The 19,113-nt window shown below is 43.8% G+C and overlaps 1 protein-coding gene across 1 annotated transcript in view; it reads left to right on the plus strand.

Moving 5' to 3' along the window:
- Window positions 1-4,976: 4,976 nt before the first annotated feature.
- The window catches only part of GALNT10 (polypeptide N-acetylgalactosaminyltransferase 10), a 339,683-nt gene continuing 325,546 nt past the window's right edge, over window positions 4,977-19,113 (plus strand). The window contains exon 1 of the mRNA XM_077468367.1: window positions 4,977-5,243. Within this exon, the coding sequence (XP_077324493.1) occupies window positions 5,106-5,243 (138 nt within the window). The 5' untranslated portion in view covers window positions 4,977-5,105. The remainder of the gene's footprint in view (window positions 5,244-19,113) is intronic.

A 19,113-nucleotide genomic window follows, 5' to 3' on the forward strand; every position in this document is an offset into this window, starting at 1 on the left:
GATGTCGGGGGCCAGTGGTATGTCGGGGGCCAGTCTGTGGATGCCGGGGGCCAGTGGTATGTCGGGGGCCAGTCTGTGTATTTCGGGGGCCAGTCTGGATGTCATAGGGGGCCAGTCTGTGGATGTCGGGGGCCAGTGGTATGTCGGGGGCCGCATTTTCACCTTCTCCTATGCCACACCTATAACCACATGCCCCGCCCCCAAATTATAATACAACTCCGCCCACTGCCAAAAAAGTGTCCCGAATTTTTATTTTTTTATAATTTTGATAACTATGCAATAGTAACCTTTGAGAAAAAGATCCTCCCCCCCCCCCCCAATAATACCCTCAGGAAGAAAACCCCTCTCCAATAATAATAGGGTTGCCACCTTTTCTTCAAGCCAAACCCGAACACTTTAGCGGCACAGGGTACATTAGTTTTCGTGGTATACACAATATGATTATAAAAGACCTGGGACACCTTTGGGTGCCCCAAGGAGAGTGGTGGTAATGTAGCTCGCTGCGGCAAAATGTGGGTGTGGCCAAACTGCTCTTTCTGACATCATGGTTCCCCCCAGTGATGCCAAACCTGCCCCCCCCTCCCCAGACAGCGACCTGCAGCTCCCGAATGGCAACAGATTTTTGTGTGACTACAGTGGAACCTTGGTTAACGGGTAACGCAGTTAACAAGCATTTTGAAAGACAAGCAACAAGAACCGTTCGGAGCCGTTTGGAAATACTCAGAATCACTCGGAAACACTCGAAAAATACTCAGTTCCCGAGTGTTTCTGAGCCTTCCTGAAGGCTTTCCGAGTTTAGCCGAGCTATCCCAGAGTATTTTCGGTGCCCCCCACCTCTGGCCACATGTGGTACTGCATGCAATAGAAGTCAATGCAGAATAAATTATCTTTATTTCCATTGACTCACTTTAAAATACAAGCATTCTCCTGGAGCGGATTATGCTCATAATCCAAGGTTCCACTGTATCTCAGTAACTTGGGGAGTCAAAGCCCAGTTTAAATAATGTGTCCGGGTTTCAGGCAGACTGAAACCTGGACACAAGATTCCAAACCCGAACTGTCCGGGTGAATCCTGGACAGGTGGCAACCCTAAATAATAACCTCAGGGAGAAGACTCCCCCCAACAGTAAGCTCAAGAAGAAAGCTCCCCCCCCCAATAGAACCCTCAGGAAGAAGACTCCCCCCCAATAGAACCCTCAAGAAGAAGACCCCTCCTCCTGTAGTACCCTCAGGAAGTAGACTGTGTAATGTATGTGTTCTCGGGGTAATGTGTTCTCTGACTGTGTAATGTATTCTCTGTGTAATGTGTTCTTTGTGTAGTGTTTGTGATGTGTTGTGTAATGTATGTGTTCTCGGTATAATGTGTTCTCTGTGTAATGCATGTGTTCTCTGTGTAGTGTGTGTGTTCTCTGTGTGATGTGTTCTCTGTGTAATGTATGTGTTCTCTGTGAAATGTATGTGTTCTCTGTGTAATGTGTGTGTTCTCTGTGTAATGTGTTCTCTGTGTAATGTATGTGTTCTCTGTGTATTGTGTTCTCTGTGTATGTGTTCTCTGTGTAATGTATGTGTTCTCTGTGTAATGTATGTGTTCTCTGTGTAATGTATGTGTTCTCTGTGTAATGTATGTGTTCTCTGTGTATTGTGTTCTCTGTCCCAACTGATATGCCAGGAGTGTCAGTGAGCTACTAGGACTGTCAGTGTCTCACCTGAGTGTCAGGCCGCGTACACACGCGCGGACTGTTCGCCCAACTTTGTCCGTCCAACAGTTTCAGCAAACAGTCCGCTCAAAATTAGCATGGACGGACATGCCCACACACGACGAACGAACAGTTTGCTGAAACCGTGCGCGATGACGTGAACAGCGCGTACGACGGGACGAAAAATACGACGTCCTATACACTGCATTATAGCTTTCGGCGTGAAAATCCTTTCTGAGCATGCGCGCAACTTTGTTTGACGAACAAGCCTACACACGAGCGGGCTGTTCGCTGAAACAAGGTTTCAGCGGACAGTTTTTCGGAAATTCCGAAAAACCTTGTCCGTCCAACTGTCCGCTGAAACTGTCCGCTGAAAGCCCACACACGAGCGGACTGTCCGCCCAAACACTGTTCAGCGGACAAAGTTGGGCGAACAGTCCGCCCGTGTGTACGCGGCCTCAGTGTCCCAACTGATCTACCAGGAGTGTCAGTGTCCCAACTGATCTATGTGTTCTCTGTGTATTGTGTTCTCTGTGTGATGTATGTGTTATCTGTGTAATGTGTTCTCTGTGTAATGTATGTGTTCTCTGTGAAATGTATGTGTTCTCTGTGTAATGTGTGTGTTCTCTGTGTAATGTGTTCTCTGTGTAATGTATGTGTTCTCTGTGTAATGTATGTGTTCTCTGTGTAATGTGTTCTCTGTGTAATGTGTGTGTTCTCTGTGTAATGTGTTCTCTGTGTAATGTATGTGTTCTCTGTGTAATGTATGTGTTCTCTGTGTAATGTGTTCTCTGTGTAATGTATGTGTTCTCTGTGAAATGTATGTGTTCTCTGTGAAATGTGTTCTCTGTGTAATGTGTGTGTTCTCTGTGTAATGTGTTCTCTGTGTAATGTATGTGTTCTCTGTGAAATGTATGTGTTCTCTGTGTAATGTGTTCTCTGTGTAATGCATGTGTTCTCTGTGTAATGTATGTGTTCTGTGTGTATGTGTTCTCTGTGTAATGCATGTGTTCTGTGTGTATGTGTTCTGTGTGTATGTATTCTCTGTGTAATGTGTTCTCTGTGTAATGCATGCGTTCCATGTGTATGTGTTCTGTGTAATGTGTTCTCTGTGTAATGCATGTGTTCTGTGTGTATGTGTTCTGTGTAATGTGTTCTCTGTGTAATGCATGTGTTCTGTGTGTATGTGTTCTGTGTAATGTGTTCTCTGTGTAATGCATGTGTTCTGTGTATGTGTTCTCTGTGTAAGGTGTTCTCTGTGTAATGCATGTGTTCTGTGTGTATGTGTTCTGTGTGTATGTGTTCTCTGTGTAATGCATGTGTTCTGTGTGTATGTGTTCTGTGTAATGTGTTCTGTGTAATGTGTTCTCTGTGTAATGCATGTGTTCTCTGTGTAATGTATGTGTTCTGTGTGTATGTGTTCTCTGTGTAATGCATGTGTTCTGTGTGTATGTGTTCTCTGTGTAATGTGTTCTTTGTGTAATGCATGTGTTCTGTGTGTATGTGTTCTGTGTAATGTGTTCTCTGTGTAATGCACGTGTTCTGTGTGTAATGCATGTGTTCTTAGGGTTGCCACCTGTCCAGGATTCACCCGGACAGTTCGGGTTTGGAATCATGCGTCCGGGTTTCAGACTGCCTGAAAACCGGACACATTATTCAGACTGGACTATGGCTTCCCAGTAGGGTTGCTGGCTGCAGTTGTCTAAGCTGAGAGTGTCTGTTACACTCTCTTTCACACTGCCCAAAGCCCCCCCCCCCCCCAAAAAAAAACACAGATACAGCTGAGAGAGGGCTCAATCTGCTCCTCTTTCTCCCACCCCTACCCCTCTGTGTCTGCCCACACTCCAATCCCCGGCGCTGTGTCACATAAAAGGATAGTGGGGGCCAGAAATTGGAAGTCCAGCAGCCTCACATACAGTTGAATGAGAGGTGCTGACTAGCAAAGGGTGAGTGAGCTCCCCATCCATCCCTGTCTGTGACTGAAGTCTCCCCTCTCGTCTCTCCTGTCTCTGAGTGGGTACATTAAGGTAAATCAGGGTTCTCAAAGTACCCCTTACATCAGAGTTCCCCTTTACACCAAAGGCCGCAGTGTTCTCCCTTACAGCAGAGTCCTATCCATACATCAGAGTGTTCAGCGTTCCCCCCCATTAAATCAGGGTTCCCAGAGCATCCCTTATGTAAGAGTCCCCAGATTTCTCCCTTCCATCAGAGTCAGCAGAGTCCCCCCTTTACAGTGAAAGGGAACTCTGCAGGTTCAGATGCAAAAGAGGGACTCTGTGGACTCTGATGTAAAGGGGGACTCTTGTTATGAACGTCATATTACAAATGTTATTTTTTTTTTTTTTTTTAAATAACAAATGTTATTTAACAGCAAATATGTTGTTTATACTATAAAAAAAAGCCCCGCTAAAGTGTTCGGGTTTGATTTGAAGAAAAGGTGGCGACCCTATGTGTTCTGTGTGTATGTGTTCTCTGTGTAATGCATGTGTTCTGTGTGTATGTGTTCTCTGTGTAATGCATGTGTTCTGTGTGTATGTGTTCTTTGTGTAATGCATGTGTTCTGTGTGTATGTGTTCTTTGTGTAATGCATGTGTTCTGTGTGTATGTGTTCTCTGTGTAATGTGTTCTCTGTGTAATGCACGTGTTCTGTGTGTAATGCATGTGTTCTGTGTGTATGTGTTCTGTGTGTATGTGTTCTCTGTGTAATGCATATGTTCTGTGTGTATGTGTTCTTTGTGTAATGCATGTGTTCTGTGTGTATGTGTTCTGTGTGTATGTGTTCTCTGTGTAATGTGTTCTCTGTGTAATGCACGTGTTCTGTGTGTAATGCATGTGTTCTGTGTGTATGTGTTCTGTGTGTATGTGTTCTGTGTGTATGTGTTCTCTGTGTAATGTGTTCTCTGTGTAATGTGTTCTCTATGTAATGCACGTGTTCTGTGTGTAATGCATGTGTTCTGTGTGTATGTGTTCGCCTCCAAATACTGAAGCCACAGGATCTGACACAAAAGCATCCATGGTTTCCAATCAGTTAAATACTTTAAGATGAAGTAGTCTTTCACAAATAAACAGCATTGCTAAAAAGATGTGTTTGTGTGGCTTGTATCCCTGCCGGCACTGCTGGGACTTGTAGTTCCACACCAGGGCAGCCACAGGTGATCAGCTGACTCTACTCCGCTCAGTTTGGGACACCCGACAGCGCCCTCTGGCGGACACGCGCGGTACGGCCCGGACTTGTTAGTAAAGCCTGGACCTAGAGTGTAGCGGTGACGCGCTCGAAGTTAGCGGGAGCGCGCTTGATGTGCCCGCCCCCTCTCCCGGCGGTTCGCTCGGTGGATGGCTGGCACGGTCCCCCGGGCTGTCAGTGCAGTGTGTCGGTGAAGAGGGGAGGCAGGCGGTGCTGGGCTTTCCATGCGGCGGAAGGAGAAGCGGCTGCTGCAGGCGTTGGGGCTGGGGCTGGCCGCCCTGCTCTTCCTGCCCAACGTGGGGCTCTGGGCTCTGTACAAGGAGAGGACCCTGGAGACCGGAGGAGCGCCGGGAGACGGACAGGTGAGGGGACCCAGCGGGTACCATGGCAACTGCCAGCTCCGCCCAGCTGACAGCCTGATTTCACTGTCCCGTACAAGTGTGTGTGTAAGAGTAAAATGACAGTGTTCTAACTAATCTACCAGGGGTGTCAGTGTCCCAACTGATATGCCAGGAGTGTCAGTGATCTACTAAGACTGTCAGTGTCTCACCTGAGTGTCAGTGTCCCAACTGATCTACCAGGAGTGTCAGTGTCCCAACTGATCTACCAGGAGTGTCAGTGTCCCAACTGATCTACCAGGAGTGTCAGTGTCCCAACTGATCTACCAGGAGTGTCAGTGTCCCAACTGATCTACCAGGAGTGTCAGTGTCCCAACTGATCTACCAGGAGTGTCAGTGTCCCAACTGATCTACCAGGAGTGTCAGTGTCCCAACTGATCTACCTGGAGTGTCAGTGTCCCAACTGATCTACCTGGAGTGTCAGTGTCCCAACTGATCTACCTGGAGTGTCAGTGTCCCAACTGATCTACCTGGAGTGTCAGTGATCTACCTGGAGTGTCAGTGTCCCAACTGATCTACATGGAGTGTCAGTGATCTACTAGGAGTGTCAGTGTCCCAACTGGGTGTCGGTGTCCCAACTAATCTACCAGGAGTGTCAGTGTCCCAACAGATCTACTAGGTGTGTCAGTGTCCCAACAGATCTACTAGAAGTGTCAGTGTCCCAACTCAGTGTCAGTGATCTACTAGAAGTGTCAGTGTCCCAGACTGATCTAATAGAAGTATCAGTGTCCTGAGTGACAATGTCCCACACTGATGTACTAGGAGTGTTGCAGTCTTAGAATAAGTGTCATTGTCCCAGACTGATCTACTAGGAGTGTCAGTGTCCTAACTGGGTGTCAGTGATCTACCAGGAGTGTCAGTGTCCCAACTGATCTACTAAGGGTGTCAGTGTCCCAACTGATCTACTAAGGGTGTCAGTGTCCCACACTGATCTACTAAGGGTGTCAGTGTCCCACACTGATCTACTAAGGGTGTCAGTGTCCCAACTGCCTGTCATTGTCCCAGACTGATCTACTAGGAGTGTCAGTGTCCCATATTGATCTACTAGAAGTATCGGTGTCCTGAGTGTCAGTGTCCCACACTGATGTGCTAGGAGTGTTGCAGTCCTAGAATAAGTGTCATTGTCCCAGACTGATCAGTGTCCTAACTGGGTGTCAGTGATCTACTAGGAGTGTCGGTGACCAAACTGAGTTTCAGTGTCACACACTGATCTACTAGGAGTGTTAGTGTCCTAATTGGGTATCAGTGATCTACTAGGAGTGTCAGTGTCCCAACGGAGTGTCAGTGTCCCAGACTGATCTACTAAGAGTGTCAGCGTCCTAACTGGGTATCAATAATCTACTAGGAGTGTCAGTGTCCCAGACTGATCTACTAGGAGTGTCGGTGACCAAACTGGGAGTCAGTCATCGACTAGGAGTGTTAGTGTCCCAGACTAATCTACTAGGAGTGTCAGTTTCCAAAATGGCTGTGCTAGGAGTGTCAGTGTCCCAAACTGGTTTGCTAGGGTTAGAATTGTGTGTCCCACACCGATTTACCTGATTCTCAGTGTCCAAACTGCTGTGCTAGGAGTGTCTGTGACCAAACAACTATGAGTGTCAGTGTCCCACGCTGATCTACTAGGAGTGTCAGTGTCCCAATCTCATCTGCTAGGATTGTCAGTGTCAAAACTGAGTGTCGGTATTCCAAAGTGATCTATTGGGCATATTCATTTTTTAAAATGCTTTGCTGGTAGTGTTAGTGTAATTAACTGCTCTACAGGTAGTTTTTGTGCCCCGAGAAATTTCCAACTTTGTCTCCCTGGGATGACCACACTGGACTCTCATTATCCCAGAGAACTGAATATAAGTGTCCTTCAGAGCTGTATAGAATGTTAAGCTGTACCCATACATGGATCGAAATTCTGCCAGTTCAGCAGGGACCAGCAGAATTTCCCATCTGAGTGTACTTCTCTAAAGCTGACTGTTGGTTGTTAATCTAGACCGGTGATGGTGAACCTCGGGACCCCAGATTCTTTTGAAACTACATTTTCCATGATGCTCAGTGTAGTTGAGCATCATGGAAAATGTAGTTCCAAAACATCTGGGGTGCCAAGGTTCGCCATCACTGGTCTAGACTATCACAGATCGGAAGGTACTACAGTGAGCTGACAGTCTAGAGCAGCCATTTTCAGCCATGGTTTCATGTAGTCCTAAGGTTCCTCCTGTTGTTTCTAGGGGTTTCCTGCACAGTTTCTGTTTCTTAGATAAGTATCCACTGTTACCAATGATATTTGTGGCTATCTGTAAGAGGGGCATTCCTCCCCCTGACCACCAATGTAATAGGGTCCTTCTTACTGACCTCTAGTGTAATGGGGCACTTCTCCCACTGATTACAAGGGTATTGGGGTCCTCCTAGTATTGATTCTGTCACTGACCACCATGGTAAGGTAGTTTGTGATATCTAAACTTTCTTAATGAAGCCTTCAAGTGGTTGTAAGCTCTCACGTATACCCAGTGAAGTGAATACCTCAGGTGAAACACAGATGAAACAAATCCTCATACATATGTTGTACCTGTTTCTCTACAGTCTTCTCTTCAGCCGTTTACAGTGCATATTTTATCAACCTGTCTGAGCATTCAGAAAAAAGGGTGCAGAGAGCAGAAATTATGCTTTGCAGAGTTCAGTGAAGAGAGCTCTGAAAGCTGATTGGGAGGAAGGGACACCCCCCCTTCACACAGCACACAGGGAGGTTGTCAGTCAGCTAGAGATCATCCTCTGTCACCATTTTTATCTTGGTGTCAGGAAAACTTGTCTGAAAGTGATTCATGCTGATATTAGAGGAATGAAGCAGCAGACAGAAATAACACTTAGGGGTTGATTTACTAAAGGCAAATCCACTCTGCACTACAAGTGCACTTGGAAGTGCAGTCACTGTAAATCTGGGGAATATCTGAAATGAGGGGAGGCTCTGCTGATTTTATCATACAAGCAAAAATGCTGTGTTTTATTTTCCTTGCATGTCCCCCTCGGATCTACAGCGACTTTACTTCCAAATGCACTTGTAGTGCACAGTGGATTTGACTTTAGTAAATAAGCCCCCCCGACTGCATTCACACTTCAGCGTTTTGAATCGTGGGCAGATTTGCCGCGATTTCAAAGCGCCGATGTGTGAATGACAAATCGTGGGACTCACATTTGAGATGCCATTCAAAATTAGCTCCAGAACTTGTTTTGGGGCTACAAACTCACGCAGTGCGGGTTGCTGCGATTGCGGCGTGATTTATCATGTGGCAGACTAGTACTGTGATCTTAGGTGTCATTCAGATGAATGGCAAATAAAATGTGAGTCCTGCGATTTGTCATTCACAGGTCGGCAAATCTGCCCACGATGCAGTCTTAATGCGCACTATAGAGCAGTGATGGTGAACCTTGGCACCCCAGATGTTTTGGAACTACATTTTCCATGTTGCTCAACTATACTGCATAGTGCATGAGTATCATGAGAAATGTAGTTCCAAAACAACTGGGGTGCCAAGGTTCGCCATCACTGCTATAGAGGGATGTGCTTATGTTCATGATATATGTATGAAGTTTACAGCCACTTTATGTAAACTTTTGTTTCATTTAGACATCACGTGTATTCATACATATGTAACATTACTTGTACTTTTCCTTTTTATTGCTGTTTCTCTTCTGCTTGTAAATTGAAACTATGTGCGGTGCTGTTTAATTCAATTTGCTGTATTTAGCTGGTTGTATTCTGCGAGGATGAGTCGTTTTAGTTGGATGTTGTGCCAGTACCTAGGACTGCATAGGTTTGGAAGTATTTGTGTTTTTCAATGATTATTCATTGTTAGTCACCAGTCCTCTCCTGATGTACAGGAATGTCTCATTTGCCAGCTGATGCAGCTTGACATTTTTGTACACAAAGTGGGATATTTTGGCAGCAAGCATTATCCAACTGGCTAAAAGAACTCATACAAAGTCATGAATTTTAACAGGTTTCTTTTAAAGGGAAGAGGTATTTTTCTGAGTATCTTGTGTTATTGAAACATTTGTTAAAGAGGAAGTAAACCCTGATGGGTTTACTTCCTCTTTCATTCCCTGCAAAGGCAAAGCATAATGGACTACTATGCATCGCATAGTAGCCCATTATGTGTCACTTACCTGACACAGGAGCCAGCGAAGTCGCCGCTGTCCCCTGTAGTCCGCCGCATCCATCTTGCTGGTGGCGTCTCGCAGCTCCGCCGCTGTCATTCGGCGAAGCCGCGATGACGTCACTCCCGCGCATGCGCACGGGAGTCGACACGCGCGGCAGCTCCATTCTTGGAAATGCCGCGCTCAGTGCGCCTGTTTTTGGGCAAATATCTCCTAAACCATATAGGTTTAGGAGATATTGCTTGGACCTACAGGTAAGCCTTAATCTAGGCTTACCTGTAGGTCAAAGTGGTTTGTAAGGGTTTACAACCACTTTAAGCCTTGTACACAATCGGATTGTTGGTCAACAAAGGGTCAGACTTTTGCCCGTAGGTTGTGTGTGTCAGGAACTTGTCTTGCATATTAACGGCACACAATTGTCGGCCAACAAACACAAACATAGTGATGTACTAAGTGGAATTTCAGCTCTTGAGCACCACCCTTTGGTCTCCTTCTGCTAATGTCGTGTTTGGTGAGCATTGATTTCCGAGTATGCGTGTTTGTACTTTAGACTTTTGTGTGACGGACTTGTGTACATACAATAGGAAAATCTGACAACCAACCGTTGTCCGCTGAAAATTTACTAGCCTGCGATCCAACATTTGTTGGCCGAACGTTGGACAACAGTTGTCTGATGGAGCGTATTTTAGGACAACAGTCTGTCATCACACAATTCCCTGACGAAAATCAGATCATGTGTACGAGGCTTTAGGCTGCATTCACACATGAATGTCGCGTTTTGCATGTATTTATTTTTTTTTTTTAATGCTCGTTTTGAATAGTGTTTGAGCTTCAGGTGTTTTTTTATTTGCCTATAGAGAACAGTATCTGTGTTGCTGTGTGGACATATCTTGGACACGCGTTTTTACGATTTTTGCCGCGTTTTGCAGTTTTTTCTTTTGTTTTTTTTTTTACACTGTGGTTGCTCGGCAACCAGCTATATACAGTGACAAAAAAACGCAAATCACGGCAAAATCGCCTTAAAAACGCGGTACTTGCGTTTTTGATGCAGGGCCATTGACTTCTATTACATGCAAAACGCTGCATTTTGCATGAAAAAAAGTCCCTGACCCTTTCCAAAAACGCAGAGGCACAAAAATTAATTGATGTGAACATGTTCCATAGGAACCCATGTTAAAAAAATTTCCCTGCATTTCTGCAAAATGCATCAAAAAACGCGTTAGTGTGAATCAAGCCTAAAAGGTGTTTGCGCATTTTGGTGTGAACAAGCACCATACAGAATAGTTGATTTTTATATGTGGTCGAATTTGTAGCTGTGAACTACCAAACACTCAGGTGTGAATGCAGCCCTAGAGCGACCCTGTTTCTCAAACTTATTTTTTAAAGCAAGCTGTAATGTGTAAAAGAAGAGGAACTACTTATGCCTCGTTCTGCTACGTAACGTCACTGTGTTTCTGAGAAATTGTCACACAATCTGCTGTGAAACTACCACTTCTAGAAGTGTCAGTCAGCAGTGATTTAGGTCTCCCTGATTTCTCTTGCTCACCTTCATGCCACTGGATCATTCACCTCATTTCCAGTGACATTGGATCGGCACAGGTCCAAGTGTGGATGTTGCAGTGCCCTTTTAAAATACAACATTTAAGGCCTGGCTCACACTAGATGCGACTTAAGTTGTACTGAATTGCATGACATCACATTGTTAGAGAAGAAGGTAAATAGAAAAGTATATGCTCTGCATAAAGAGTGATTTTCTTTTCATGCAGACCTCTAGAAAATCAGTCCTGTTTGGTGATGGGGCCCATGCTGGTCTTCTACGCCAATCGGTACTGCAAAAAGGAGTGGTGGCAGAGGGCAGGACCCACAGTTAGAGTAAGAAGGAAGAAGATCCTAATCCATCACCTAAAGTGAAGATGAGGGATTCTCCTAGAACAGTTTGACGCATTTACAAAATATGTCCCCAAACCCAAATTTATGGACGATAGCCCAGATGTAGCCTCATTTCACAGTCAAATGCTTTGACAGTATCTAGTGCTAGGAGTGCTCTTTTTTTCCATTGGTATTTGATTCGATTTGGATATTTAGATGGTTGCATCTCGTATTAGTAGTTGTAAAAAGATTGGGCATGAAACTGGTTTGATTGTAGATGTGACCTTATTTAACCCATTTGCCACCACTTTGGCCAGAATCCTAAAATCCATAGAAAGTAGGTATATGGGCTGATAAGTATCTGCGAGTAAAGGGTTCTCATCCATTTTAGTATGGCCACAATTAGGGCTTCCTTCCTACATAGAGCAGTGTCAGATCTAAAGGATTCCTTCAACGTAAAAGTGGTGAAAGTAGGACCTTGCCATATGGTTTGTGAACGTCTATGGGGAAGTTGTCTGTTCCAGGGGCTTTGGGGAACGTGACTTTGCTACCTCCTAGTTTATGAAGTGTTAGCGGGGAGTCCGGTAAGGATTCATTTGTGAGAGATAACTCTGGAAGAGGGGCAACCTCGAAAAACTGCTGTAGTAGTTTTTCCTGAGTATATTTGACCCATGGGAAGTAAAGATTTTTAGAAAGGGTCCTCAAGAATCTCAGGGGAGCAGATATGCATCTGTCTATTAGAGCACTAGCATCAGATTGGGCCAACTAGCAGTGAGCGATTTGAGCTCAGGGTCTGCACACTTGTTCACCCTCAGCATATAAAGGCGTTTCTGAGCCTAAGTTCACAGTAATGCAGTGTGGGATTCCTGTGTTTCCCACACCGTATCACATTCGCACACTTTGCATGTGAACTTCTGTTTGCAAAATGGTGCAATTGGCTAAATCAGATCACATGGGTGTGAACCAGTGTGGCAAAAAAAAGTGCACTAACGGGGCTGTGGTGCGATTTAAGCCATAAAAAATGAATGGGCTCAAATCGCACAACAAAAAATTGCATGTGATTTTATGAAAAAATAAAAAAAGGTTTGGTCCAACTGTACATAACTGCTCCTTATCCCAATAATGTGACACAAAAAAAAGACGCATGGGATTTTTGATGGAGCTGAAACCTCCCCACAGATGGAAATTTAGACAAACATTATTGTAAAACATTCATTTTATTACAAAAATTCAATAAAAAAAAGCAGTGAGGGATCACTCGCCTAAATGCATATCACATAAGTACAATAAATATACATACAACTGTTATCCTCGGCATCAGCCTCCCTCATATGAAACTCGGAATAATGTATGCATAATTATCAAATGCACAAAGTAGAGGGGAAGATGGTGATATATCCCAACACGTTTCATAATTTATTGCTTCCTCAGGGGTAGAGGATGTTGTGGAGTATATTGGAATAAATCCCCTAAGTGTTGGGGGGGGGGGGGGGGGTAGTCCTCTGAGCTGATAAGGACCTCAGAGGCCTGGCTGTAGGATAGATGGCAAAAGAAGGTAGGAGAAGATGGTAACCAGTATGTCAAGTTCGGGAGCCCAGCAGGCTAGGCATACAAGGAGAGGAATATGGCTCAAACCTTGATTTCCCTTTTCAAAAGAAGACATCCATTGAAAGAGGAGGAGGGGTGAACCTTCAACATAATTTACACCTCATCCACAGAAGGGGTGAAGGAAGATGGTAGAAAGGCAGTCTACTGCCTTTAAACTCCTGTCTGGTTGTTTACAGCCAGCACCAGCCATCCAGCAGCAACCAATGTGGTGCGATTACTGTTCAGATCACATGCGGTACCAAGCACCTCATCGGTGTGAACCAGGTCTGAAAGATACCTGTGTTGTGCTCTCCTGTTGATCAGATGTTTTAATTTAGATTGCAGTTCCACCCAGGGAATCTGATTCTCTTGTAATGGGTCTCCGATGTACTTTTTTCCCCCAATTCTTTAGGGTCTCCAATGTACTTGAGGTTAAGATATACCTGTACTCAAATCCCAATAACTTCTATGTGTATATAATCCATCAGTATCTAAAGGGGTGTGACCACCTTAACATTATAAATTCTGGATGAACCCTCTGCACATTGCTGTATACTGTTTCTAGCAAACAATTGCAATAACAAAAACCTGGAATTTTTAGTTCACATACATTGCAATACATGTTTAAGCGGACCAACTGCGTCAAAGTAATCCCTTACTGGCCAGTCCCTTATCTGCTCTGGGTTGACATCCTATGACATCCTCCCAGGATTGGGCCACGTTGCAGTTCGATTTGTTACCCACTGTGTCCACCGGACACAGTGGATGACAGATCAGTGTGCTGACCCAGTGTCTGTACCATGTGATTGATCACTGTGAACACATTTTGTCAGATCACCTGACAATTGTACACAATGGATGGCTTCCATTCATGCCATTTATTGTGTTGATCTCTGTGATTGGTCACAGGGATCACATGGTACAGACAGGGCCAATCACTGCCCATCTGTACCATGTGATTTAGCTGTGGCCTGTCGCAGCTAATCACAATAGTAAACACTGAAAGAATGAATATAACAGTGATATTCACTGTTCTGAGTGATCATAGTATGTGAAAAAAAATCCTGATCACTTCTCTGGAGTAATACAGTGTTGTTAACACTGTATTGCTCTGGTTACAGTATGTAAAAAAAATCACCCAAAAAATTCTGTCACCAGTCAATGTCCCTGATCACTGCCACACCAGTTATATGATGTCGGTGTACTGTACTGTTGACTGTAGGGCTGCAACTAACGATTATTTTCATAATCGATTAGTTGACCGATTATTGTTTCGATTAATCGGTTAATAGTCTTTAAAAAAAAAGTGTGGTGTATAATTTAGTTAATATGTACAGTTTTAAAAAAATGCAATTTATTCTTAAATATCTCTATATGCAGTGGTGAATATAAATAACCAACTATATGGTTAGGGAACAAAATATCGAATCCACTCTGAGAATGACAGAAGAGATATACTGTATATATTAGAGGGGATATATACTGTATATATTAGAGGGGATATATACTGTATATACTATTAGAGGAGATATACCATATACACTATTGAAGATATACTTATATACTATTAGAGGGTATATACTATTAGAGGATATATACTGTATATACTATTAGAGGAGAGCTATACTGTATATACTATTAGGAGAGATATACTGTATATACTATTATAGGCTATATACTGTGTATACTATTAGAGGAGAGGTATAGTGTATATACTATTAGAGGAGAGATATAGTGTATATACTATTAAAGGGTCAATCTGGTAAATATCATCAGATTTATTAACTTTAACCCCATTTTGTTACTAGCCGATTAATTGATTATGAAAATGGTAATCGATTAATTTCATAATCGATTAGTTGTCGATTAATCGATTCGTTGTTTCAGCCCTAGTTGACTGTATGAAGAGAACATAAACAAAACTATTTTTGGAAATTTCAAAAGAGAGTTCAAAAAACTCGCAATGCCTCTTACTAATAACCTTGGATTGTCTACTAGCCAAAAAGGGATCATTTGGGGGTGAACTCTTTACACACTGCTTTATACCTTTTCTAGTAAACTTTTCAATAAAAACAGGGATTTTTGGTTCACATACATTGCAATACACATTTAAAGTGATTGTAAAGTTTAAGATTTCTTTTTTTTTTTTTTTTTATAATAAACCTCTCATACTTACCTGCTCTGTGCACTAGAATGCGCAGAGCGGCCCCGATCCTGATCTTCTGTGGTCCCCTGCTGGCACCACTGGCTCCTCCTTTTCTTGGTGTGCCACCAAAGGAAGTCACTTCCTATTGTGTCACACCTGTGGGTTCAATCCTGAGCTACGCTGCCTATGTCTATAGACACAGGCAGCATACTCGGCGCTGACCCAGCCGCCCCCCACTCATTCAGGAGCCAGTAAGTTGGGGGGGCGAGGGGAGGGGGGTTGTAAGATATTACCTTAACCTTTTTTACCTTAATGAATGGAAGTGGAATTAACCAGAATGGATTAAGGCACCAGGGGGTATAAGTACCCAGTTGGTTTAAAGTGTTTGTTAACCCCCAAAAAAATAAAAAAATCAGATTCTGTTCCCTTGAAGCAGATTAAACAGCACAGTGCATGTGCTGTGCAACCTTCCCCCCTCTAAACTGTAAAAAAAAAAAAAAAAACCCTGGCTGATCCTGCCACTTCCTGTGTCCCCCTCTCTGCGCTGACCACGATAATCATGGCTGCTGAGCCCTGACCACCGTGGTCAGCGTAGTCCCTCCGTCATCCGCAGCTCTCCTCTCTGCTTTCTCCCCCTCCTCCCTGCGTGTCAACTCTGTGTTTTGTGTCCGTCTCCGCCCCCATCCCTGCCACTATTAGTAAAAATAAAAAACTTACAATGGCCAGCCCCTCTATTATAGGCAGGCATACCACACTGCAATTTCTTTTTCTAAAAACGAGGATTGTAAATACATTTTTAGAGCTATCGTCAGGCCAGTCACGTGACTTGTTGCCACTTTATTTCTCCGAGACAGGGCTTCTGCAGGAGGGGCTGAGCGGCCATTGGACCTCCCCGGCTGACGTCAGAAGGAGATCTCGGCCCCTCCTGCAGTAGCCATGTATCAAAGATATAAAGCTGCTATGAGTCACTTGACCGGCCTGAAGATTGCCCTAAAAAGGTATATGCCTGCCTTTTAATAGAGGGTCTGGCAGTGATTTAATATTCCGTAGTAAAGGACTGTATGCACAGGAAATGTTCTTAGGTGCCTAGGGTTACTACATCTATATGCAAACGGAAGGCGTGTCTTGGTAGTATTTGTGGTTCTTGTAGTAGTTATAGTTGTGGATGTAGTAGAAGTAGTAATTGTGGTGGTGGTTGTAGTTGCTGGCGCATTACAATTTAACTTGAATGGAAGAAGTTGACAAGTTGCAACTCTCCCCAGACTTAACATGTAGCTTGTTTTTCAGATGTGAACCACTCTGTCCACAGTCCATATTATCCATTGCAGGCTGCTTTCAAGGCATTCGATGAGTGTCAAAAACATACCTCAAATGCCTGTTTTAATTGCCAGTGTGAACAGGGCCTTACTGTTCTATTTGCCTCATCTAGTGGCAGCCTCCGCTAACCTGAACCTGTTACACCTGTATTTAGAGTAGAACATGTTCAGCACCTCCTCCACCTCACTCCCCCGATCCCCCATTGTTGGTTTAAGTGGGAGTAAGCAATCCTCCATCATTGGTGTCAGTGAGAGGAATTGTGCCCCATCATTGGTGTAATTTTGAAGAATTATGCCTCTTAGTTGGTTTCATTGGGAGGAATTGTACCCCATCATTGCCGTTATTGGGCCCCATTGTTGATGCCATTGGAAGGAACTGCGCCCCATCATTGGTGTCATTGGGAGGAATTTGCACCCTTCATTGATGCCCCAAGGGCCAGAAAACAAGCAAGCAAAGGGCCACAGTTTGGAAACCACTGCTTTTAAGGGGTTGTATTTCTATCTAACTTTGTTGTCCTCGCTTTATTTGGATACATTGGCCGCAATTGACCTATGCTGAACTCCTCAGAGGGCAAGGTTATCGTGGTCCTTTGGCTTTAATTGAATAAGTATCATCCCTCTACTTTAAACCTTGACGCCGCTTGCACGCAGATGTGCGGCATCACGGAAGTGGGTCTTTATCCATGGGGCCTCTCTTTGCACTGGGAGCGTGCCGCACATGGGTGTGTGGAAATTTTTTAAAAACTACTTGGTCAAGGGACTAAATTGGGATCTTAATCTTCTTGTCCTTCATGACAATCTACTTGTCCTGATATAAAAAACTTTTTTTTCCCAGGATGGAAAATATGAAAGCTTGATGTTTTTTTATTAGGCAGATGTGCTTTTAGGAATGTCTGGGGCTTTTAAAAATTAAATGGGCTTTATGGCGACTTAAACTTTGAATGTTTGAAACATTTCTTGGAACCTTCCAGCAATGCTGCAGAAAGAATTCCGGTATTTATGGTGGTAGGGGAAAGAAACAGCAAATGGAAGATTTTATTTTTATTTTTTTCATTTATTATTTTACCCTAATGCAGGTAATGCATTAAGGTAATCAACTTTTTGACTTCAGAACCACTTCATCTTTTTTCTACAGATAGGGCTCTTTCAAACGGGGCGGATCCGTGATGATCCAGAGTGGGGATCGCGCCGTCGATCCCCGCTGAGCAGGAAGATGACAGGTCTGTCTCTGCACCCTGTGCTGTGATGGACTTGTCAGTGCGCCGTTCTCCGCAGATGGATGGAAAAGTATGTTTTTCCTCCGTCACACTTTTTCGTATGACGGAGCGGGTCAGAATGTCAGTGGACATGTCACAGCTGACATCTGACGCTCCATAGAGGTCTATGGAGCATCCCTTCAGGTCCGCCTAAAAAACTGGTCGTGCGACGTGGCTCCCAAACAAAATTGACGTCCTTTTTTTTCCCACAAATAGAGCTTTCTTTTGGTGGTATTTGATCACCCCTGCGGTTTATATTTTTTGTGCTATAAACAAAAATAGAGCGACAATTTTGAAAAAAACGCATTATTTTTTACTTTTTGTTATAATAAATATCCCCCAAAAATATATAAACAAAAACATTTTTTTCCCTCAATTTAGGCTGATGTGTATTCTACATATTTTTGGTAAAAAAATCGCAATAAGCGATTATTGGTTGCGCAAAAGTTATAGCGTTTACAAAAAAGGGGATAGTTTTATGGCATTTTTATTAATATTTTTTTTTTTTTTACTAGTAATGGCGGCGATCAGCGTTTTTTTATTTTTATTTTTTTTATTGTGACTGCGATATGGAGGACACATCGGACATTTTTGACACATTTTTGGGACCATTGTCATGCATACAGCAATTACTGCTATATAAATGCAGTGATTCCTGTGTAAAAGACACTGGCAGTGAAGGGGTTAACCAGTGGGTGGCAGTGTAGGGGTTAAGTGTTCTTAGGGGTGTGTTACTAACTGTTGGGGGCTGGGATTTAATTTATTGAACACTGATCTCTGCATGGAGCAGAGATCAGCGTCACTAGTTGCTAGGCAGAATGGAGAAATGCTTTTTACACAGCATTTCCTCATTCAGCCGCCCCGTGAGACGATCGCGGGTATGCCCGACCATCAAGCAAGCGAGCGCGCCGCCGGCGGCGTGCTCGCGATGGCAGGGCGCCAAATTTAAAGGGACGTACAGGTACACCCATTTGCTTGCCCGTGCCATTTTGCCGACGTACATCGGCGTGCGCTGGTCGGGAACCGGTTAAATTGGTTCTAAAGACATGTTTTTTACCTTAATGCATTCCATGCATTAACCACTTCAGCCCTGGACCATTTTGCTGGTCAATGACCAGAGGAATTTTTACAATTTGGCACTGCGCTGCTTTAACTGGTCATGCAATGTTGTACCCCAAAAAAAAATGATATTTTCTACTTTTTGTTATTAGAAAAATCCAATGAACTAAATTTTAGTCATACATTTAGGCCAAAATGTATTCAGCCACATGTATTTGGTAAAAGAAAAGTCAATAAGTGTATATTTATTGGTTTGCGCAAAAGTTGTCACGTCTACAAACTAAGGTACATTTTCTGGAATTTACGCAGCTTTTAGTTTGACTGCCTATCATTTCTTGAGGTGCTAAAATGGCAGGGCAGTACAACCCCCCCCCTCCCCCAAATTACCCTATTTTGGAAAGTAGACACCCTAAGGAAATTGATAAGAGGCACGTTGAGCCCATTGAATTTTTTATTTTTTTTGC

This window comes from Lithobates pipiens, unplaced genomic scaffold (assembly GCF_037356315.1).
Source record: "Lithobates pipiens isolate NorthernLeopardFrog02 unplaced genomic scaffold, aLitPip1_a1.2 Scaffold_8, whole genome shotgun sequence".
Lineage (NCBI taxonomy): Eukaryota > Metazoa > Chordata > Amphibia > Anura > Ranidae > Lithobates > Lithobates pipiens.